General features: G+C 45.0%; 1 protein-coding gene across 5 annotated transcripts in view; it reads right to left on the reverse strand.

The window, feature by feature from the left end:
- SCN8A (sodium voltage-gated channel alpha subunit 8) overlaps positions 1 to 24764 on the reverse strand; it is a 346005-nt gene that overhangs the window by 245427 nt on the left and 75814 nt on the right. For all 5 annotated transcript variants that reach the window (XM_077297856.1, XM_077297855.1, XM_077297858.1 and 2 more), the window contains exon 2: positions 14847 to 15176. In XM_077297856.1, the coding sequence (XP_077153971.1) occupies positions 14847 to 15122 (276 nt within the window). In that variant the 5' untranslated portion in view covers positions 15123 to 15176. The remainder of the gene's footprint in view (positions 1 to 14846; positions 15177 to 24764) is intronic.

The following is a 24764-nucleotide window of genomic DNA, read 5'->3' on the forward strand; positions in this document are numbered from 1 at the left end:
AAAAATAAGTTATATTATACTCAACCCAGGGGGGCGGTCTGGTCTGATGGATGTCGCAGGTCCGGGTCGGCGCATCCCATCTTTTTGTGACGCCACCCTCCTGCTTCTTCCTTGCTCCCTGGCATCAGCGCTCCTGCACAGGCGTACTGATTTGTCCTGCTGAGGGCAGCGTAAAGTACTGCAATGAACAGGCGCTGGGCCTCTCTGATCTTTCCCAGCGCCTGCGCACTGCAGCACTTTACTCTGCCCTCAACAAGGCAGAGAATTACGCCTGTGCAGGAGCGCCGATGCCGGAACAAGGAAGAAGCAGGAGGGCGGCGTCACAAGCAGATGGGATATTTTTCTTAGCCTGCTGGCTGGACCGGGGGCTTATCTACAGCATTATAGAATTAAACATAGGAGAAACAAGAGTCGGAAAAAATGGCTGAGAAGATACAAAAATATAAGAATATGTTTTATTTAGAATCCATTAAAAAAATTCATCATATGCAATAATATATATTAGTGCAAAAATAGGTGATAAGTGACTGCATACAAGGTGTGTTGTGAAATTGGATTTTGGGCTCCCCCGGTGGCCACTGGTGGAATTGAACTGGTGTGCATCATCCTCTCTGTTCACCTGTTTCCATCAGGATGTGGGAGTCGCTATTTAGCCTTGCTCCTCTGTCACTTCCATGCCGGTCAACATTGTAATCAGAAGCCTTTCTGTGCATGTTCCTGCTGCTAGACAACTCCCAGCTAAGTTGGACTTTAGTCCTTGTTTGTTTTTGCATTTTGTTCCAGTTCACAGCTGTAGTTTCGTTTCTGTGTCTGGAAAGCTCTTGTGATCTGAAAATTGCCACTCTGATGTTATGAGTTAATACTAGAGTCTTAAAGTAATTTCAGGATGGTATTTTGATAGGGTTTTCAGCTGACCATGAAAGTGCCTTTTCTGTCTTCCTGCTATCTAGTAAGCGGACCTCAATTTTGCTAAACCTATTTTCATACTACGTTTGTCATTTCATCTAAAATCACCGCCAATATTTGTGGGGGGCCTCTGTCTGCCTTTCGGGGAAATTTCTCTAGAGGTGAGCCAGGACTATATTTTCCTCTGCCAGGATTAGTTAGTCCTCCGGCCGGCGCTGGGCGTCTAGGGATAAAACGCAGGCTACGCTACCCGGCTACTGTTAGTTGTGCGGCAGGTTTAGTTCATGGTCAGTTTAGTTTCCATCCTTCCAAGAGCTAGTTCTTATGTTTGCTGGGCTATGTTCTCTTGCCATTGAGAACCATAACAGTTTGACCGGCCCTAAAGGGTTAAATTAATTGACAGAGAAAGGAGAGGAAAGAGAAGTCTGCTGAAGATTTTTTTTTTTTTTTTTTTTTTTTTCCTTCAGTTCTGAGTGTGCTTGTAATTGAATCTCTTGCAAGTCTGCCTATATTGCAGCCTTTCTCTCTCTCTCTCCTTCTAATCCTGGAATGGCTCTGTGTTCACCTGTTTAAAATGGATATTCAGAGTTTAGCTGCAGGTTTGAATAATCTCACCACGAAAGTTCAAAATTTACAAGATTTTGTTGTTCATGTTCCTATATCTGAACCTAGAATTCCTTTGCCTGAATTTTTCTCGGGGAATAGATCTTGCTTTCAAAATTTCAAAAATAATTGCAAGTTGTTTTTGTCCCTGAAATCTCGCTCTGCTGGAGATCCTGCTCAGCAGGTCAGGATTGTGATTTCCTTGCTCCGGGGCGACCCTCAGGATTGGGCTTTTGCATTGGCTCCAGGGGATCCTGCGTTGCTCAATGTGGATGCGTTTTTTCTGGCCTTGGGGTTGCTTTATGAGGAACCTCAGTTAGAACTTCAGGCGGAAAAGGCCTTGATGTCCCTATCTCAGGGGCAAGACGAAGCTGAAATATACTGCCAGAAATTCCGTAAATGGGCTGTGCTTACTCAGTGGAATGAGTGCGCCCTGGCGGCGAATTTCAGAGAGGGTCTCTCTGATGCCATTAAGGATGTTATGGTGGGGTTCCCTGTGCCTGCGGGTCTGAATGAGTCCATGACAATGGCTATCCAGATCGATAGGCGTCTGCGGGAGCGCAAACCTGTGCACCATTTGGCGGTGTCTACTGAGAAGACGCCAGAGAATATGCAATGTGATAGAATTCTGTCCAGAAGTGAACGGCAGAATTTTAGACGAAAAAATGGGTTGTGCTTCTATTGCGGTGATTCAACTCATGTTATATCAGCATGCTCTAAGCGTACTAAGAAGCTTGATAAGTCTGTTTCAATTGGCACTTTACAGTCTAAGTTTATTCTATCTGTGACCCTGATTTGTTCTTTATCATCTATTACCGCGGATGCCTATGTCGACTCTGGCGCCGCTTTGAGTCTTATGGATTGGTCCTTTGCCAAACGCTGTGGGTATGATTTGGAGCCTCTTGAAACTCCTATACCCCTGAAGGGGATTGACTCCACCCCATTGGCTAGCAATAAACCACAATACTGGACACAAGTAACTATGCGGATTAATCCGGATCACCAGGAGATTATTCGCTTTCTTGTGCTGTATAACCTACATGATGTGTTGGTGCTTGGATTGCCATGGCTGCAATCTCATAACCCAGTCCTTGACTGGAAAGCTATGTCTGTGTCAAGCTGGGGATGTAAGGGGACGCATGGGGACGTACCTGTGGTTTCCATTTCATCATCTATTCCCTCTGAGATTCCTGAATTCTTGACTGAATATCGTGACGTTTTTGAAGAACCTAAGCTTGGTTCATTACCTCCGCACCGGGAGTGCGATTGTGCCATAGATTTGATTCCGGGTAGTAAATACCCTAAGGGTCGTTTATTTAATCTGTCTGTGCCTGAACATGCTGCTATGCGAGAATATATAAAGGAGTCCTTGGAAAAGGGACATATTCGTCCTTCGTCATCTCCCTTGGGAGCCGGTTTTTTCTTTGTGGCTAAGAAAGATGGCTCTTTGAGGCCGTGCATTGATTATCGGCTTTTGAATAAAATCACGGTTAAATATCAATATCCGTTGCCACTGCTGACTGATTTGTTTGCTCGCATAAAGTGGGCCAAGTGGTTCTCTAAGATAGATCTCCGTGGGGCGTATAATTTGGTGCGAATTAAGCAGGGGGATGAGTGGAAAACCGCATTTAATACGCCCGAGGGCCACTTTGAGTATTTGGTGATGCCTTTTGGTCTTTCAAATGCCCCTTCAGTCTTTCAGTCCTTTATGCATGACATTTTCCGTGATTATTTGGATAAATTTATGATTGTGTATCTGGATGATATTTTGATTTTTTCGGATGACTGGGACTCTCATGTCCAGCAGGTCAGGAGGGTTTTTCAGGTTTTGCGGTCTAATTCCTTGTGTGTGAAGGGTTCTAAGTGCGTTTTTGGGGTTCAAAAGATTTCCTTTTTGGGATATATTTTTTCCCCCTCTTCCATCGAGATGGATCCTGTCAAGGTTCAGGCTATTTGTGATTGGACGCAACCCTCTTCTCTTAAGAGTCTTCAGAAATTTTTGGGCTTTGCTAACTTTTATCGTCGATTTATTGCTGGTTTTTCTGATGTTGTTAAACCATTGACTGATTTGACTAAGAAGGGTGCTGATGTTGCTGATTGGTCCCCTGCTGCTGTGGAGGCCTTTCGGGAGCTTAAGCGCCGCTTTTCTTCCGCCCCTGTGTTGCGTCAGCCTGATGTTGCTCTTCCTTTTCAGGTTGAGGTCGACGCTTCTGAAATCGGAGCTGGGGCGGTTTTGTCGCAGAGAAGTTCCGATTGCTCTGTGATGAGACCTTGTGCTTTTTTCTCGCGTAAATTTTCGCCCGCCGAGCGGAATTATGATGTTGGGAATCGGGAGCTTTTGGCCATGAAGTGGGCTTTTGAGGAGTGGCGTCATTGGCTTGAGGGGGCTAGACATCAGGTGGTGGTATTGACTGACCACAAAAATCTAATTTATCTTGAGTCCGCCAGACGCCTGAATCCTAGACAGGCGCGCTGGTCGTTGTTTTTCTCTCGGTTTAATTTTGTGGTGTCCTACCTGCCGGGTTCTAAGAATGTTAAGGCGGATGCCCTTTCTAGGAGTTTTGAGCCTGACTCCCCTGGTAATTCTGAACCTACAGGTATCCTTAAGGACGGAGTGATATTGTCTGCCGTTTCTCCAGACCTGCGGCGGGCCTTGCAGGAGTTTCAGGCGGATAGACCTGATCGTTGCCCACCTGGTAGACTGTTTGTTCCTGATGATTGGACCAGTAAAGTCATTTCTGAGGTTCATTCTTCTGCGTTGGCAGGTCATCCTGGAATCTTTGGTACCAGGGATTTGGTGGCAAGGTCCTTCTGGTGGCCTTCCCTGTCTCGAGATGTGCGAGGCTTCGTGCAGTCTTGTGACGTTTGTGCTCGGGCCAAGCCTTGTTGTTCTCGGGCTAGTGGATTGTTGTTGCCCTTGCCTATCCCGAAGAGGCCCTGGACGCACATCTCGATGGATTTTATTTCGGATCTTCCTGTTTCTCAGAAGATGTCTGTCATCTGGGTGGTGTGTGATCGTTTCTCTAAGATGGTCCATTTGGTTCCCCTGCCTAAGTTGCCTTCTTCTTCCGAGTTGGTTCCTCTGTTTTTTCAAAATGTGGTCCGTTTGCATGGTATTCCGGAGAATATCGTTTCTGACAGAGGTACCCAATTCGTGTCTAGATTTTGGCGAGCATTCTGTGCTAGGATGGGCATAGATTTGTCTTTCTCGTCTGCTTTCCATCCTCAGACTAATGGCCAGACCGAGCGGACGAATCAGACCTTGGAGACATATTTGAGGTGTTTTGTGTCTGCAGATCAGGATGATTGGGTTGCTTTTTTGCCTTTAGCGGAGTTTGCCCTCAATAATCGGGCCAGCTCTGCCACCTTGGTGTCTCCCTTTTTCTGTAATTCGGGGTTTCATCCTCGATTTTCTTCTGGTCAGGTGGAATCTTCGGATTGTCCTGGAGTGGATGCTGTGGTGGAGAGGTTGCATCAGATTTGGGGGCAGGTAGTGGACAATTTGAAGTTGTCCCAGGAGAAGACTCAGCTTTTTGCCAACCGCCGGCGTCGGGTTGGTCCTCGGCTTTGTGTTGGGGACTTGGTGTGGTTGTCTTCTCGTTTTGTCCCTATGAGGGTTTCTTCTCCCAAGTTTAAGCCTCGGTTCATCGGCCCGTACAAGATATTGGAGATTCTTAACCCTGTGTCCTTCCGTTTGGACCTCCCTGCATCTTTTTCTATTCATAATGTTTTTCATCGGTCATTATTGCGCAGGTATGAGGTACCGGTTGTGCCTTCCGTTGAGCCTCCTGCTCCGGTGTTGGTTGAGGGCGAGTTGGAGTACGTTGTGGAAAAAATCTTGGACTCCCGTGTTTCCAGACGGAAACTCCAGTATCTGGTCAAATGGAAGGGATACGGTCAGGAGGATAATTCTTGGGTGACTGCCTCTGATGTTCATGCCTCCGATTTGGTCCGTGCCTTTCATAGGGCTCGTCCTGATCGCCCTGGTGGTTCTGGTGAGGGTTCGGTGCCCCCTCCTTGAGGGGGGGGTACTGTTGTGAAATTGGATTTTGGGCTCCCCCGGTGGCCACTGGTGGAATTGAGCTGGTGTGCATCATCCTCTCTGTTCACCTGTTTCCATCAGGATGTGGGAGTCGCTATTTAGCCTTGCTCCTCTGTCACTTCCATGCCGGTCAACATTGTAATCAGAAGCCTTTCTGTGCATGTTCCTGCTGCTAGACAACTCCCAGCTAAGTTGGACTTTAGTCCTTGTTTGTTTTTGCATTTTGTTCCAGTTCACAGCTGTAGTTTCGTTTCTGTGTCTGGAAAGCTCTTGTGATCTGAAAATTGCCACTCTGATGTTATGAGTTAATACTAGAGTCTTAAAGTAATTTCAGGATGGTATTTTGATAGGGTTTTCAGCTGACCATGAAAGTGCCTTTTCTGTCTTCCTGCTATCTAGTAAGCGGACCTCAATTTTGCTAAACCTATTTTCATACTACGTTTGTCATTTCATCTAAAATCACCGCCAATATTTGTGGGGGGCCTCTGTCTGCCTTTCGGGGAAATTTCTCTAGAGGTGAGCCAGGACTATATTTTCCTCTGCCAGGATTAGTTAGTCCTCCGGCCGGCGCTGGGCGTCTAGGGATAAAACACAGGCTACGCTACCCGGCTACTGTTAGTTGTGCGGCAGGTTTAGTTCATGGTCAGTTTAGTTTCCATCCTTCCAAGAGCTAGTTCTTATGTTTGCTGGGCTATGTTCTCTTGCCATTGAGAACCATAAAAAAGGTGCATCTAATATGCCAGGAACCATTGGGCGGAACTTTAAGAAATATATTGTTGCGGTACTTTATAGTTAATTTGCATGTGCACAGTAGCAACTAGTTCCGATGTACAAAAAGCATAAATATCTCAGTAGTAAACCATCACTGAACCGGCAACATACCGTGTCCTGATTCCCGCAAAGTTCAACATACGTAAAGTGCTTAAACAGTATTAAACAGGGAATTATTTACCCATAAGTGTCTGTAACCGTCCGTCCAGGTCCTGGATATATACCCCGACGCGCGTTTCGCGTTAATATGTAACCGCTTCCTCAGGGGGCGTGGCTAATAAGGGATCAACGTCCATCTAATATAGTGACTCAATCCGGTCATGTGACGTGAAAACTAGTAACCGGTGCGCTAATGTGAGCCGCAGAGACACGTCGTCACTGAGTTCCAAGCCTCCCCTCCAGTAAGAGGTCCCCGTCACGTGAGCGGGCCAACGCCACGCCCACATCACGCAGCAGGGAACCATCACCAGAAGACAGGCAAGGAGCAGCGCACGGCGCGTATCAGCGCATAAAGTGACAAGTGCTTAGTGCAAAAGAATTATCCATCAATAAGGTAGAGTGATAAATGAATAGTTACTACGCATAATGAAGTGCATTTATCTAGTGCATCCCTGCCCAATATCACGCAACATACGGATAATCCGAACATTGAGGGAAATGGGCCGCGCTATGAATACGCAAAAAAGGAAAAAATAAAGTGCTAAAAATAATATATAATCTCAATCTTGCCTGTCTTCTGGTGATGGTTCCCTGCTGCGTGATGTGGGCGTGGCGTTGGCCCGCTCACGTGACGGGGACCTCTTACTGGAGGGGAGGCTTGGAACTCAGTGACGACGTGTCTCTGCGGCTCACATTAGCGCACCGGTTACTAGTTTTCACGTCACATGACCGGATTGAGTCACTGTATTAGATGGACGTTGATCCCTTATTAGCCACGCCCCCTGAGGAAGCGGTTACATATTAACGCGAAACGCGCGTCGGGGTATATATCCAGGACCTGGACGGACGGTTACAGACACTTATGGGTAAATAATTCCCTGTTTAATACTGTTTAAGCACTTTACGTATGTTGAACTTTGCGGGAATCAGGACACGGTATGTTGCCGGTTCAGTGATGGTTTACTACTGAGATATTTATGCTTTTTGTACATCGGAACTAGTTGCTACTGTGCACATGCAAATTAACTATAAAGTACCGCAACAATATATTTCTTAAAGTTCCGCCCAATGGTTCCTGGCATATTAGATGCACCTTGTATGCAGTCACTTATCACCTATGTTTGCACTAATATATATTATTGCATATGATGAATTTTTTTAATGGATTATAAATAAAACATAGTCTTATATTTTTGTATCTTCTCAGCCATTTTTTCCGACTCTTGTTTCTCCTATGTTTAATACATGTTATTGAGTTGTTGTATATGGTAACTTACTGACGTCCCCTATTTATATATAGCATTATAGAATGCTGTAGATAAGCCCTGAAAGGCAGTGGCTGCATCTTATAGCGGCAAAATCTGCTGACAGGTTCCCTTGAACAGAAACCACACCTGCAATCTACTAACAAAAGCCAGTGCCATAAATATGCGGCGCAGCACTAAGAGAAACAGAAAAACCACTGAGAGTTGTTAAGCTTAGTTTTTTGGAAACATCATGCATGTGGATTCCACTAAACTATTGCTGGAAGCCATTGCCTCACAGAGAGCAAAGAATTCAGATTGAGGCCGAGTTCAGACAAACACATGAAAAATAGTCAGATTTTCTAGAAAGCTCATAGGATTTTCATCTGTATTGTCATCTGTATTCCATTCATGTGTCCATTTTCTACATCGGAATGACATCCGTAATAATACATCAACATTTCACAGTGTACATGATTAAATACAGTTTCCTAGATGGCAATGGCAAATGTATCTGTAAAAATCTGATGCAATACGGATTCTCTATATGCGATCTGATTTTCTTTGCACCCCCATACACATGAGTAGGAGAATGTCATCTGAAATATGGAAGAGAATAGAGCATGCTGGGATTTTTTACATGGGCACTCGGTTCTTGTGAACAAAACTATCATCTTCAAGGGGCTATCCAAGACTTAAAAAAAAAAAGACTTCCTTTGACGTCACATCAACAGAGCGCCAGTTTCTCTTCCTATTGACAAGTCGGGACTACTGGTGTCATGCTGATTGACTGCCAGATCTCCACTGCCTAACTGGGGGAAGCCAGCTGTCAATCAGCATGACACTAGTAGTCCCGACTTGTCAATAGGAAGAGAAACTGCTGCTCCGTTGACCGATGCCGGGTACAACAGGAAGGTAATTGCCTCTGTAAGGCTACTTTCACACTAGCGTTGCTGGATATGTCCCGTACATCTTATAGCAATTTCACAAAGCAGTATTTTGAAAAAATATTTGTAAGATATAACTAGGAGTAAGTCCAAATCTTTCCATAAGCGCTCTTTTGGAAGCTTCCTGTTACTTTGCTTTGAGACAACGTTAGTGATAAAGTTGGGCGGATTACTTTGCTTATTATTGGGTTTCCACTGTGGAAATGCAATAAAACACGTGTTTTTTTTCATCAGTGGATTTTCCTCATGTACCGTAATCCAAGTCTAAGGGGAAAATCTGCAAATAAAACACACATTTACTGCTAAGGAAATTGACATGTTACAGATTTCAAATACGTGCTATAGGTCAGTTTACACAGCGTAAATAAAAGGTGCAGTGGACATGAGATTTATAGAAATCCCATCCACTTTGCTGGAACTGCAATACACTGCAATTTTTTTGCACAAGAATATCTGCAATGGATAAAACGCACCAAATACTCATTGTGGAAACGTAGCCTAATAGGGAGGAGGCTAGCTGCATATTTAAATTCCCAATGGGCTTGTGTTGCCTAACAGTCTAAAACACCATCTTGGTCTTTAATTTTTGTAGCATTTTCTGCCTCTTTTCAGGGTTTTTTTTTTGTACCAAAAAGTGCAGTGTCCAGATATGATGGATGCTACATCCTTAGGATCCTACAAGGAAGACGCATAAAATAGTGTGTCCTTTTCAATGTGTTTTCCTATAGACTTCTCTGAAGGAAAATAAAAATAAAAAACAAATAAACATGAGTACAAAATAAAATGCTGGCAAGTGATGCATAAATATTGTGTCATTTTTTAGAAGCCAGAATAGAATCTTTAGAAAAAAATGCAAGTAGAAAGGCAGGTTTTTAACCCCTTCATGCCATGTCCATTTTCCAGTGTGTTTTTTTTTCTTCATTTTCGCACTGGACAGCAGTTAAAAACTTGCAACTTCAATTTCACAATTGTTTTGTTTGTTTTTTTTATTTACCATGTTCACTATACGGTAACACTGACCTGGCAATATGTTTCTCCAGGTCAGTACAATTACGCAGATACCAAACTTGTATATTTTTGTGAAAAAATATTCAGAAATTCGGATTTGTAAAAAAAAACAACTTTCTTTTATCGCCATCTTTCAAGACCAGCAGCGTATTCATTTTTCAGGATATGAGGCTCTCTGATGGCTTATTGTTTTGCACACTGAGCTGACTTTTTAATGATACCGTTTTGGTTTAGCTACGATGTTTTGCTTGCCTCTTATTGAATTTTATTGCAATGTTGTGACGGACAAAAAAAACGTAATTCTAGAGTTTCAATTCCTTTTGTTATTGCGCTGTTTACCAATCAGATTAATCTATTTTATATTTTGATTTGAGACGGGAGGACACTTGGATGTTTGGCTTGGGGGAGGAATGGGCATTTGGTGAGTAAGGCCAGTCTCACACGTCCAGATAATTCCGGTACCGGAGTTATCCGTGTCCGTGTGCTCACGTGGCACATCAGTGTGGCACACGTGCGGCAGCTGTGTGCGGCCTGAGGACCACACGGACGGTGCAGGAGAGACAGCGCTACAGTACGCGCTGTCCCCAGCGTGTGGTGCTGAAGGCGGCATTCATCTCGTCCCCTGCAGCGCTCTCAGGAGAGAAGAGATGAAAAATCATTTTTTTATATTTTTTTGTTAAAAATAAAGTTTGGGGGTCACCCCTATGGGAGGTGGAGCCGCATATTCATCACTGTAATGAGCGGTACCACGTGACCGCTCACACAGGACAAGCTGCCGGCGCTGAGAGGAGGCATCGCGGGAGCTGGGTGAGTATTTCTCTGCTAGTGGGCGGGCGCGCGGGGGGTGGGGATGGGTGGGACACGGGAGGTGACCCCAAACTTTATTTGTAACAAAAAAACCTTGATCTTTCATCCCTTCTCTCCTGCAAGCGCTGCTTTCAGCCGAGCACGACAGAAGAGATGAATGCCGGCTTCAGCACCACACGCAGGGGACAGCGCTTAACTGTAGCGCTGTTTCTCCTGCGGCGGTATGTGCACACGGAGGAGAGTGCACACTGTTCTCCATGTGCACGTGTGTGGGACGCTTTGCGGACCGTGCTGCCGGAGAAAAACGGACATGTCTCCGTGTTTTGCACACAGACACTCGGTCCGTGAAAACACGCAGGCATGTGCATAGACCCATTCATTTTGTCAGTGTCTCCGGTACGTGAGAAAACTGTCACTACATGTACCGGAGCCACTGACGTGTGAAACCGGCCTAAAACTGTGTTTGTTATTTTTAAATAAAAAAAGTAAAAGTGTGTTTTGTTTTATTTCTAATAAAATACTTTATTCTGGCTGTGTCTTTATTTACAATACAACTATAGGATTAGTAATGGATAGGTGTCTTATGGACAATACAAAGGTGACATCAACCCCACAAATATTAAACCGACTTGCCACCAACAGGACAAGTGGGAAAAGCCAGGCAAAGCGCGAGAATTGGCGCATCTAACACATGTGCCTTTTCAGGGCAGCTGCGGGCTGTTATTTTTAGGCTGGGGGGCCAATATCCATGGCCCCTTACCAGCCTGAGAATACCAGCCATCAGCTGTCTGCTTTAGCAAGGCTGGTATTCAAAAATGGGGGGAACCTCACACCGTTTTTTTTAAACTATTTATTTAAATAATTAAAAAATACGGTGTGGGGACCCCTCTATTCTTGATAACTAGCCTTGTTGAAGCTGACAGCTGATGGCTGCAGTCCCCAGCTGTGAGTTTTGCCTGGCTGGTTATCAAAAATAGAGGGGAACCCAAGCCGGGCTTTTTTTTTTATTATTTACTTACAGCGCAGGAGCCAGCTAATGAAAACACCCATCAGCCGCTACTGCTCTCACTGTTATTAGCGGCTGCAGGCATCGGATGATGAGAGCTGTAGTCCCATATGCTGACACCAGTGACCGGAGGTAAAGTTTATACCTCCGATCAGAGCTGAGCGCTCACGCTGTCTTTTGACAGCATGGGAACCTCGCCTCTCTGACCAGCGGGGATAATTTTACCGCCAGTCAGAAGCAGTGTTTGCCATGCTGTCATGCACATGACAGCGTGACAAACACCGGTGTTCTGGCAGCTGAACCCAAACAGTAACACGGACCTCCTGATGAAGTCCGTGTTCGGTGGCTGTGCCCGAACAGTAGGTGTTCGGTACGGACGCTGAATTTTACTGTTCAGGTTCAATACATAGAACTTTTATGAATACAGCCATACCAAATATGTGCATTTATTATTTTTTAATTGTTTTATTTTTAATGGGCATTTTTAATTTGAACTTTTATTTTATTTTTTTTTCATATTTTTAAAAGTTTTTTTTAATGTATTCAATAGTCCCCTGAGGGGGCTTGAATCTGCATTCGTCTGATTGCTTGTGCCACACATAGCGCTGCTATGTATAGAAAAAAATTAATTATGATTTCCCATGAACATCAGATAAATGATGGCTTTCACAGGAGGAACGGAATGAAAGGCACAGGGGTCTTCAGCAAACCCCCGGCTGTCATGACAACCCATCGGCGTTTCGCGATCATGTCAAAGGCACGTCAATGGAAGCACGGTATGGTACAGGTGCCAGGAGAGATGTGGGCTAGGCTTGCGAGCCCGTATAAAAGTTAGGGAGCCGGCATATGACGTACCAGTAAGTTATATGCCGGTTCAGGGTTAAAGGGAGCCTGACAGCTGATACAGGCTGCACGATCCACAGGCAGCATGTATCAGGCACAGGCTGTATGATCTCAGCCAGGTATTTTTGACTCTTGAGATGCTGTGGCACTTCAGAGAAAAATATACTTTAAAAGCCACGGGGGGCCAAGTTGCAATAGTCGTGCAGCTCATTTCACAGTGGCTTTTCCTCTCCTCCAGTGACCGGTCTCTCCCTGCATGAGTGTATAAAGATGAGTGTATAGAGACGCTTATAAAAAAAACTCCAGAATAAATATCACACCCAGACCATGCTCCCTTTTTTGGAAAGAAACTACTGAGCCCCAAACACACTTGTATGTACTGAGTTCTCAGTTTTATCATAAACTTTATTGTAACTTTTTGGAGCAGGATTTTTGGCCTCAACAAAGTGGACAACAGCCATGAAAACCATAATACGAAGCCTGGCGTTAATCAAAAATATGCTGTGTGTGAAGTCAGAGTAGGCTTTGCAGCATTTTTCATACCACTTTACTGGCATTTTTAACAAGTGTTTTTGGTCAAATGTTACTAAAAAATCTATAGTGAAATACGAAACATACTACATACCAAACATTTGGGTTTGTGATGTTTAAGGTCAATGGCATGTTTCTTTAAATGCCACATATGATGGGGATGGATTTATTTTGTCACTTTCCCCTATGCTTCTCTATATGACTTGAAAACATCACAAACAAAAACAGCTTGTAAAAAACGCAATGAAAAACGCTTTAAATGCTATTTTTTACGAGCCTAAACTAATCTTAAAGGGAACCTGTCACCCCCAAAATCGAAGGTGAGCTACAGTAAGCCCATCGGCATCAGGGGCATATCTACAGCATTCTGGAATGTTGTAGATAAGCCCCCGATATATCCTGAAAGATGAGAAAAAGAGGTTAGATTATACTCACCTGGGGGCGGTCTGGTCCGATGGGCGTCGCGGTCCGGTCCGGGGCCTCCCATATTCATAGGATGACGTCCTCTTCTTGTCTTCATGCTGCGGCTCCAGCGCAGGCGTACTTTGTCTTCACGACGTAGCTCCTGTTAAGGGCAGAGCAAAGTACTGCAGTGCGCAGGCGCCGGGCCTCTCTGACCGCAGCGTGAAGACAAGAAGAGGACGTCATCGTAAGAAGATGGGAGGCGCCGGACCGGACCGCGACGCCCATTGGACCAGAACCGCAGTGGGACCGCCCCTGGGTGACTACAATCTAACCTCTTTTTCTCATCTTTCAGGATACATCGGGGGCTTATCTATAGCATTCCAGAATGCTGTAGATAAGCCCCGGATGACAGTGGCCTTAGCTCACCTTCGATTTTGGGGGTGACAGGTTCCCTTTAACGCATAGGTTTCTAAACTGTAATCAAGATAGGTCTATTATTGTGACTTTTACGTAATACGGAAGGCGTCCTACAGCCAATGTATAAATGCAATGTTAGTACAACTGTGGTATCAACTGGAATAGTGAGTTCGTAATACATGAAAACAGCCAACACAACTACACATTGAAGGACTTGGTGACCCACATCTTCCAGAAATTATTTTAAGACCATAATACAAGATCATAACTCATATATTGGCTAGAAACTCAGGACCAAGAAGTTTCAGCAGCTCCAGGTTGGGACTGGTTGACTCACATCTTATTGAGTAGCTACAGCTACTAAGCATATGCAAAGCTATGGCATATATACTTATATGTAGTATCCAAGCATATTTATCTGAAATCTCACATTTTGTATTTTTATCACTACTATCAGAGCTGCATGCATTTCACATATTAGTATAAATGAGTGTCGATGTCTAAGATTTGCCCAGTAACTGTCCCAAACACTTTAGACTAATGTCGGCCGAACCAGATATCGATGAAATTGGCCAACAGTCTAATGTGTGTAGGGGTGCCAGCTGACTGAAGGTCAAAAGAGATGTTGATCGCGCATGTCTAATTTCGGACTGCTGACCGCATTGCTTTCCTGAAGATAAGCCGCCAGCCCAACGGAGGCTTTCTCATAGAGATCTCAGGAGCACTCGGCTGAGCAAGTGCTCTTGAGTATGGGAGAGTCGGCTGAGATGGCTGTCAACCAAACAATCAACTGAAGAATCGACCAGCCACTGGACATCTAATGCTTATGGCTGACCTAAGAATCCGGGATTACCTAAAAGTGTCATCTAAACGCAAACAAGATCTAAAAAATGTATCATCTACAGTACAGATATAAATTATCAAATTTGTCACAAATACACCCAAACCAATAAATCAAAGCCCTGCCGGTGGTGAAATCTTGAACATAACCCTGTTTCGGTAGACTAATTACTTTCCATAAATCCAGCATGGTTGCAATGAAACAACTGAAAAACAAAAACCAGCATGGCCCATCCCCAATCTCACTGACACATTAATTGAAAGCATCTCCACCACAAAAATCTGTAATTCCATTGAATTATTTCTCTTGGACTCACTTTCTTGTTTAAATAAAAAGGGTCTAAGTCTTCGATTGGCACAGCAATAAGTTTCCCAGGAACATCGCCATAGATAAACGGTATACTTTTGCCTGCTTCCAGGTCAGTGTTTGGTGTTGGTTTATTGTCTTCATCATCGTCTCTGTGACTACTGTCCGGCTTTGGTGGCTTTTTCTTCTTCTCCTCGGCTATGCGCTTTTCAATGGCAGCCAATGATTCACGGGTAAATAATTTGAAGCTATCGGGGCCGGGTGGTGCATTAAGCGGAGCTGCCATCTTTTCATCCTGCAGCAACTTCTTTATCTATATAGCACCCAAGACAGTTAGAGTCTGCAATGAAAAAAAAAAATAACATGTAAAACAAAAAAAACTAAATTCAGAAGGCAATGAGTCAAAACAAATATACATTTAAAAAGGTTATCAAGGCTTGCCACAAAAGTCTGCAGTCAATTTATATAACTGCAGACTTCTGAATGATGACAGGGTGCATTGCATATGCTGTCAGGATCCCCAGCCATTTCCAATGTGAGTTGGCATTCAAGTGACCGCAGGTAATAATAATAATAATAATAATTTTATTTATATAGCGCCAACATATTCCGCAGCGCTTTACAACTTATAGAGGGGACTTATACAGACAACAGACATTACAGCATAACAGAAATCACAGTTCAAAACAGATACCAGGAGGAATGAGGGCCCTGCTGCTCGCAAGCTTACAATCTATGAGGAAAAGGGGAGACACAAGAGGTGGATGGTAACATTTGCTTTAGTTATTTGGACCAGCCATAGTGTAAGGCTCGGGTGTTCATGTAAAGCTGCATGAACCAGTTAACTGCCTAAGTATGTAACAGTACAGACACAGAGGCTATTAACTGCATAAAGTGTATGAGAACATGATGGAGGAACGTGATTATGTTGTTGTTTTTTATTAATAGGCCACACAGGGATAATTAGGTTAATGCGTTGAGGCGGTAGGCCAATCTGAACAAATGAGTTTTTAGTGCACGCTTAAAACTGTGGGGATTGGGGATTAATTGTATTAACCTAGGTAGTGCATTCCAAAGAATCGGCGCCGCACGTGTAAAGTCTTGGAGACGGGAGTGGGAGGTTCTGATTATTGAGGATGCTAACCTGAGGTCATTAGCAGAGCGGAGGGCACGGGTAGGTTGGTAGACTGAGACCAGAGAGGAGATGTAGGGTGGTGCTGAGCCATGGAGTGCTTTGTGGATGAGGGTAGTAGTTTTGTACTGGATTCTGGATTGGATGGGTAGCCAGTGTAATGACTGGCACAAGGTAGAGGCATCGGTGTAACGGTTGGCGAGGAATATGATCCTGGCAGCAGCATTCAGGACAGGTATGCAATTTACATATCTACAATCTGACACCACCCAGATTCTGCTTCTCTCAATGCACTTTTATTGAGACCCCTTTAGGCCATGTGCACACGTTCAGTATTTTTCGTGTTTTTTCGCTATAAAAACGTGATAAAAACGTGGAAAAAAACGTGAAAAAAACGCTTACATATGCCTCCCATTATTTTCGGTGTATTCCGCATTTCTTGTGCAAATGTTGCATTTTTTTCCGCGAACAAATCGCAACGCGGAAAAAAAAGCAACATGTTCATTAAATTTGCGGAATTGCGGGGATTCCGCACACCTAGGAATGCATTGATCTGCTTACTTTCCTCATGTGGCTATGCCCACCATACGGGAAGTAAGCAGATCATGTGCGGTTGGTACTCAGGGTGGAGGAGAGGGGACTCTCCTCCACGGACTGGGCACCATATAATTGGTAAAAAAAAAAAGAATTAAAATAAAAAATAGTCATATACTCACCTTCGATGGCCCCCGGAGTCTTCCCGCCTCTCAGCGGTGCATGCTGCCGCTTCCGTTCCTATAGATGGTGTGTGTGAAGGACCTGCGATGACGTCGCTGTCTTGTGATTGGTCGCGTGACCGCTCATGTGACCGCTCACGTGACCCCGACGTCATCGAAGGTCCTGCACACACACACCATCTATAGGAACGGACGCCGCTGAGGAGATCGGCTGTCTGCAGGTGAGTATAACCATTTTTTTAATTATTTTTAAACATTCTATCTTTTACTATTGATGCTGCATAGGCTGCATCTATAGTAAAAAGTTGGTCACACTTGTCAAACACTATGTTTGACAAGTGTGACCAACCTGTCATTCAGTTTTCCAAGCAATGCTACAGATTGCTTGGAAAACTTTAGCATTCTGCAAGCTAATTACGCTTGCAAAATGCTAAAAAAAAACGCGAAAAAAACGGGGGAAAAAAACGCAAAAAAAAAAATGCGGATTTCTTGCAGAAAATTTCCGGTTTTCTTCAGGAAATTTCTGCAAGAAATCCTGACGTGTGCACATACCCTTAAGGTAACTGTACATTTCTGGAATATTTATTGAATACATTCAATATGGCCCTGTGCTTTAGCTCATATGGAGGAACCTCATGTTAAACGTCTTACAAAACCTAAAGTTAATGTCTCTTATATTGCACGTACTGTATAAAACAAAGCGGAAATAATGAAAAATTAGATACATAGTTTATGGGTGGAAAAATTCAAATCTAGCATTTCATATGTCAATTTTGATCTAAAGTTAGCTGAGGTAAAAATTGTCAAATTCATTAAGAGGAGCACACCACTTATTGAATGTCATACATCTTGCAGCTATCCATGCCCCAGATGAGAGATCTACCCCAACCTTCAACTGGAATAGATTTCTGCTATGGTGTATGTAACTTTCTGGCATAAAATATAATGAATCTGTCAGATTGTGATTGACCATGGCCCTCCTGCTTATCCTACCATCACGGTCCTCCTGCTAAGCCCATCACCCCAACCCTCCTGCTAAACCTACCACCACTCCCTTAATAATAAACTTACCACCAATCTCCTCCCGCTAAACTACCACCAAGCCCTTCTGCTAAATCTACAGACAAGCACCTCCTTGTAAACCTACCACCAAGTCCCTCCTGCTAATCCTACCACTATGCCCCTTGAGCTAAACATATCACCACGCCCTCCTGCTATGCCTTCCACCATACCCTTCCTGCTAAACCTACCATCAAGACCCTCCTGCAACACTACACCTACTACTATAGCCCTCCTGCTACGCCTAGCACCACACACCTCCTGCTAAACCTAAAATCTAGTCCCTCCTGCTAAACCTACCAACACGCCCTCCAGCTCCTCTACTACCACGCCAATCCTGCTATAGCCTACAACCATGACCATCCTTTTAAACCTACCACCACGCCCCCCTGGTGGACCTACCACCATGTCCCTCCTGCTACGCCTACCAACATGACCCTACTGCTAAATCTACCATCCAGCTCCTCCTACTAAACCTACCATTAAACCACTACTGCTATGCCTACCACCTCAACTCTCCTAATATGATTACCACCACAACCCTCCTGTTAAACCAACCACCACACTCTCCTTCTAAAACTATCACCACTCCCTTCCTGCTATGCCTACCAACATAACACTCCTACTACACCTACAGTGGAATATAAAATTTTGGGCACCCCTGGTCAAAATTACAGTCATTGTGAACATTTCAGTAAATTGAAGATTATATATTGTAAAAGGTTGCTGCGCTGAACGGCACTCACAGCTTGAAGTATCGTCCTGTGTACAGAATGGCCACTTGTCTGGCGATGTCCTCATTCACAGTCCAAAGATCCTTGGCAATGGGAGCGTCCTCCCTGAGGTAGCAATCCCCCGAAAAACAACCCGACGCCGTGTATCAGCGTTAGCCACGGCCGATGGCACCGCTGGCAGCGTAGCGAGGTGAACGGGGGGCGTGGTAAGATGGTGACGTCACCTGTCCGAAAATGACGGACGTGTGCAGGGGCCAAACCCGACGCGTTTCAAGGGCAACGTCCCTCTTTCTCAAGGTCTGGCGCCTGCACTGCCGCTGTTCTTATATATCTGCCCACGCTCCTGCAACCTCATGATTTGGCAGTGAGTGACTCCTTTCGCCAGTTGCTGTCTACTTGACCTGGCCCATTATGAGCAATCAAATGCTGCTTAGCAATGCCAAACTATGGGTACCCGAGAATCTAATGGCTACAACTAATAAGTGATATTAATAAAACACAATCTTTATTTAGTTTATAAATAAAAACAAGAATAATAAGATGATGCCACTTTAGACACATTCGACACTTTGGCCCCCAAAGGATTGAATCAGGAGATTGAGCTGTATGCTCTGTAAGGTCTTTTGGTATTGATATAAAGTATGTTCTTGCGTCCTCTTGAAATATTTTAAAGCTTTTTGTGCTGGTAGAGTAGGCTTTGAGATAACGGAGAGGCCACAGTTGTCTCATAAAGTTGTGCACAATTTTACTGATTTTATATATACTCTGATAATTTTTATAAACGGCGAATAATACTCATTGCCAATAATCTACAAGTGGCATCATGGCACCATTTGTATTTTGCAGCTGTTCAGAGGCTCATTCTGAGTCTGCGCATGTCTATATACATGTGCAGTTTAGAGTGAGCTTTCTGCTCTTTTAGAATGCTTTTTTATAATGTTTTTTATAATGTTTTTTACTATTACTTATTATTCTTGTTTTTATTTATAAACTAAATAAAGATTGTGTTTTATTAATATCACTTATTAGTTGTAGCCATTAGATTCTCGGGTACCCATAGTTTGGCATTGCTAAGCAGCATTTGATTGCTCATAATGGGCCAGGTCAAGTAGACAGCAACTGGCGAAAGGTGTCACTCACTGCCAAATCATGAGGTTGCAGGAGCGTGGGCAGATATATAAGAACAGCGGCAGTGCAGGCGCCAGACCTTGAGAAAGAAGGACGTTGCCCTCGAAACGCGTCGGGTTTGGCCCCTGCACACGTCCGTCATTTTCGGACAGGTGACGTCACCATCTTACCACGCCCCCCGTTCACCTCGCTACGCTGCCAGCGGCGCCAGCGGCCGTGGCTAACGCTGATACACGGCATCGGGTTGTTTTTCGGGGGATTGCTACCTCAGGAAGGACGCTCCCATTGCCAAGGATCTTTGGACTGTGAATGAGGACATCGCCAGACAAGTGGCCATTCTGTACACAGGACGATACTTCAAGCTGTGAGTGCCGTTCAGCGCGGCAACCTTTTACAATATATATTTTTTGCTGACAGTCATATACACCCCACTGACTGGTTTGCCTGCTGCTGATCTGGGCACACGTGTCTAGCGCCTTGTGATTTATAGTAACGTGGTTTTAAATTGAAGATGAATTTACCTCTAAAAGGCCTAAAGTTAATGATGACACATTTCCTTTGTTATTTAGGGAAAAAACATAACATTTTATAAATTACAAAATGGAATATGGGCAGATGCAAAAGATTGGGCCTCCTACATAACTAGTAACACCCCCTTTTGAAAGTATTATAGCTTGTAAATGATTTTTGTAGCCAGCCATTCTTCCAGTTCTGTTGTTTCGCATGCACTGATATTTTGAGGTCTAGCCATAAATTTTCAATGATTTTCAGATCAGGGCACAGTAAGGGCCATTGTAATACCTTCATCTTGCACTTTTTGAGGTAGTCTACTGTGGATTTTGAAGTGTGTTTAGGATCATTATCCATTTGTAGAAGCCATCCTCTTTTCAACTTCAGATTTTTTACAGATGTTTGCATCAAGATTTTGTTGAAATTTCATTGAATCCATTCTCCACTCTACTCATGAAATGTTCCCAGTGCAATTGGCTGCAACACAACCCCAAAGCATGATTGATCCACACCCCCCATGCTTAACCCCTTCCCAACCTTTGACGCATACGCTGCGTCATGAAAGTCTGTGCCTTCCCGACCTATGACGCAGCGTATGCGTCATGGAGGGATCGCGTCCCTGCAGATCGGGTAAAGGGGTTAACTCCCATTTTACCCGATCTGCAGAGACAGGGGGAGTGGTGCTTCAGCCCAGGGGGGGTGGCTTCACCCCCCCGTGGCTACGATCGCTCTGATTGGCTGTTGAAAGTGAAACTGCCAATCAGAGCGATTTGTAATATTTCACCTAAAAAACTGGTGAAATATTACAATCCAGCCATGGCCGATGCTGCAATAACATCGGCCATGGCTGGAAAACCTAATATGTCCCCCCCCACACCCACCGATCGCCCCCCCAGTGCTCCGTTATGGGGTCCGGTCCCCTCCGTCCGCCTGCCGGCTCCCCCGTCCTCCTGCCCGCTCCCTCCTTGTTTGAATAAACCCCCCCTGTGGTCCGATCACCCCCCCTGTGCTCCAATCCACCCCCCCACCACCCCTTCATACTTACCGATCCTCCCGGTGTCCGTACGTCTCCTCGCTGGGCGCCGCCATCTTGGAAAATGGCGGGCACATGCTCAGTGCGCCCGCCGAATCTGCCAGCCGGCAGATTCCTTACAAGTACATTTTGATCGCTGTGGTAGGTTCTATCACAGCGATCAAAATAAAAAAAATAATAAATAAACCCCCCCCTTTATCACCCCCATAGGTAGGGACAATAATAAAATAAAGAAAATATATATATATTTTTTTTTTTTCGTTTTCCACTAGGGTTAGGGTTAGAACTAGGGTTAGGGTTAGAACTAGGGGTAGGGTTAGGGGTAGGGTTAGGGTTACGGGTAGGGGTAGGGTTAGGGTTATGGCATGTGCGGATTTGGCTGCGGATCCGCAGCGGATTGGCCGTGGATCCGCAGCGGATTGGCCGCGGATCCGCAGCGGATTGGCTGTGGATGGGCAGCGGATTTGGCTGCGGATCCGCAGCGGATTTGGCTGCGGATCCGCAGCGGATTGGCCGCTGTGAATTCGTTGCAGTTTTCCATCAGGTTTACAGTACCATGTACACCTATGGAAAACCAAATCCACTGTGCCCATGGTGCGGAAAATTCCGTGCAGAAACGCTGCGTTGTATTTTCTGCAGCATGTCAATTTTTTGTGCGGATTCCGCAGCGTTTTACACCTGTTCCTCAATAGGAATCCGCAGGTGAAATCCGCACAAAAAAACACTGGAAATCTGCTGTAAATCTGCAGGTAAAACGCAGTGCCTTTCACCTGCAGATTTTTAAAAAATCGTGCGGAAAAATCTCACACGAATCCGCAACGTGGGCACATAGCCTTAGGGTTAGGGTTGGAATTAGAGTTAGGGTACCGTCTCACAGTGGCACTTTGATCGCTACGACGGTACGATCCGTGACGTTCCAGCGATATCCATACGATATCGCTGTGTCTGACACGCAGCAGCGATCAGGGACCCTGCTGAGAATCGTACGTCGTAGCAGATCGTTTTGAACTTTCTTTCGTCGCTGGATCTCCTGCTGTCATCGCTGGATCGTTGTGACAGCGATCCAGCGATGCGTTCGCTTGTAACCAGGGTAAACATCGGGTTACTAAGCGCAGGGCCGCGCTTAGTAACCCGATGTTTACCGTGGTTACCAGCGTAAAAGTAAAAAAAAAAAAACCGTACATACTCACATTTCGGTGTCCTTCAGGTCCCTTGCCGTCTGCTTCCCGCTCTGACTGTCTGCCGGCCGGAAAGTGAGAGCACAGCACAGCAGTGACATCACCGCTGCGCTCTGCTCTCACTGTACGGCGGCACTCAGTCAGAGCGGGAAGCAGACGGCAAGGGACCTGAAGGACACCGAAATGTGAGTATGTACGTTTTTTTTTTTTTTACTTTTACGCTGGTAACCACGGTAAACATCGGGTTACTAAGCGCGGCCCTGCGCTTAGTAACCCGATGTTTACCCTGGTTACCCGGGACCTTGGCATCGTTGGTCGCTGGAGAGCGGTCTGTGTGACAGCTCCCCAGCGACCACACAACGACTTTCCAACGATCACGGCCAGGTCGTATCGCTGGTCGTGATCGTTGGTAAATCGTTATGTGAGACGGTACCCTTAGGGTTGGAATTAGGGCTAGGGTTGGAAATAGGGTTAAGATTAGGCTTGTGGTTAGGGTTAAGGATAGGGTTAGGGTTGTGTTGGGGTTACAGTTGTGGGTAGGGTTGGGATTAGGGTTAGGATTAGGGTTAGGGTTGGATTTAGGGTTACGGGTGTGTTGGGGTTAGGGTTGTGGTTAGGGGTGTGTAGGGGTTAGGGTTGTGATTAGGGTTATGGCTACAGTTGGGATTAGGGTTAGGGGTGTGTTGGGGTTAGTGTTGAAGTTAGAATTGAGGGGTTTCCACTGTTTAGGCACATCAGGGGTCTCCAAACGCAACATGGCGCCACCATTGATTCTAGCCAATCTTGCGTTCAAAAAGTCAAATGGTGCGCCCTCCCTTCCAAGCCCCGACGTGCGCCCAAACAGTGGTTTACCCCCACATATGGGATACCAGCGTACTCAGGACAAACTGGGCAACAACTATTGGGGTCCAATTTCTCCTGTTACCCTTGCAAAAATAAAAAATTACTTGCTAGAACATAATTTTTGAGGAAAGAACAATTATTTTTTATTTTCATGGCTCTACGTTATAAACTTATGTGAAGCACTTGGGGGTTGAAAGTGCTCACCACACATCTAGATAAGATCCTTTTGGGGTCTAGTTTCCAAAATGGGGTCACTTATGGGGTGTTTCTACTGTTTAGGCACATCAGGGGCTCTGCAAATGCAACATGACGCCCGCAGACCATTCCATCAAAGTCTGCATGTCAAATGTCACTACTTCCCTTCCAAGCCCTGACGTGCGCCCAAACAGTGGTTTACCCCCACATATGGGGTACCAGCATACTCACAACAAACTGGGCAACAAATATTGGGGTCCAATTTCTCCTGCTACCCTTGTGAAAAAAAAATTGCTTGCTAAAACATCTTTTTTGAGGACAGAAAAATGATTTTTAATTTTCACGGCTCTGCGTTGTAAACTTCTGTGAAGCACTTGGGGGTTGAACGTGCTCACCACACATCTAGATAAGTTCTTTGGGGGGTCTAGTTTCCAATATGGGGTCACTTAGGGGGGGTTTCTACTGTTTAGGCACATCAGGGGCTCTGCAAATGCAACGTGATGCCCGCAGACCATTCCATCAAAGTCTGCATTTCAAATGTCACTACTTCTCTTCCGAGCCCCGGCATGTGCCCAAACAGTGGTTTACCCCCACATATGGGGTATCAGCGTACTCAGGAGAAACTGCACAACAACTTTTGGGGTCCAATTTCTCATGTTACCCTTGGGAAAATAAAAAATTGTGGGTTAAAAAATCATTTTTGAGGAAAGAAAAATAATTTTTTATTTTCATGGCTCTGCGTTATAAACTTCTGTGAAGCACTTGGGGGTTCAAAGTGCTCACCACACATCTAGATTAGTTCCTTGGGAGGTCTAGTTTCCAAAATGGGGTCACTTGTGCGGGAGCTCCAATGTTTAGGCACACAGGGGCTCTCCAAACGCGACATGGTGTCCGCTAATGATTGAAGCTAATTTTCCATTCAAAAAGCCAAATGGCGTGCCTTCCCTTCCGAGCCCTGCCGTGCACCCAAACAGTGGTTTACCCCCACATATGGGGTATCATCGTACTCAGGACAAACTGGACAACAACATTTGGGGTCCAATTTCTCCTATTATCCTTTTGAAAATAAAAAACTCCGGGCTAAAAATCATTTTTCAGGAAAGAAAAATATTTTTTTTATTTTCATGGCTCTGCGTTATAAACTTCTGTGAAGCACCTGGGGGTTTTAAGTGCTCACTATGCGTCTAGATTAGTTTCTTGGGGGGTCTAGTTTCCAATATGGGGTCAATTGTAGGGGAGCTCCAATGTTTAGGCACACAGGGGCTCTCCAAACGCGACATGGTGTCCACTAACGATTGGAGCTAATTTTCCATTCAAAAAGTCAAATGGCGCGCCTTCCCTTCCGAGCCTTGCCGTGCACCCAAACAGTGGTTTACCCCCACATATGAGGTATCGGCATA

The sequence above is a fragment of the Ranitomeya variabilis genome, chromosome 3 (assembly GCF_051348905.1).
Source record: "Ranitomeya variabilis isolate aRanVar5 chromosome 3, aRanVar5.hap1, whole genome shotgun sequence".
Classification (NCBI taxonomy): Eukaryota; Metazoa; Chordata; class Amphibia; order Anura; family Dendrobatidae; genus Ranitomeya; species Ranitomeya variabilis.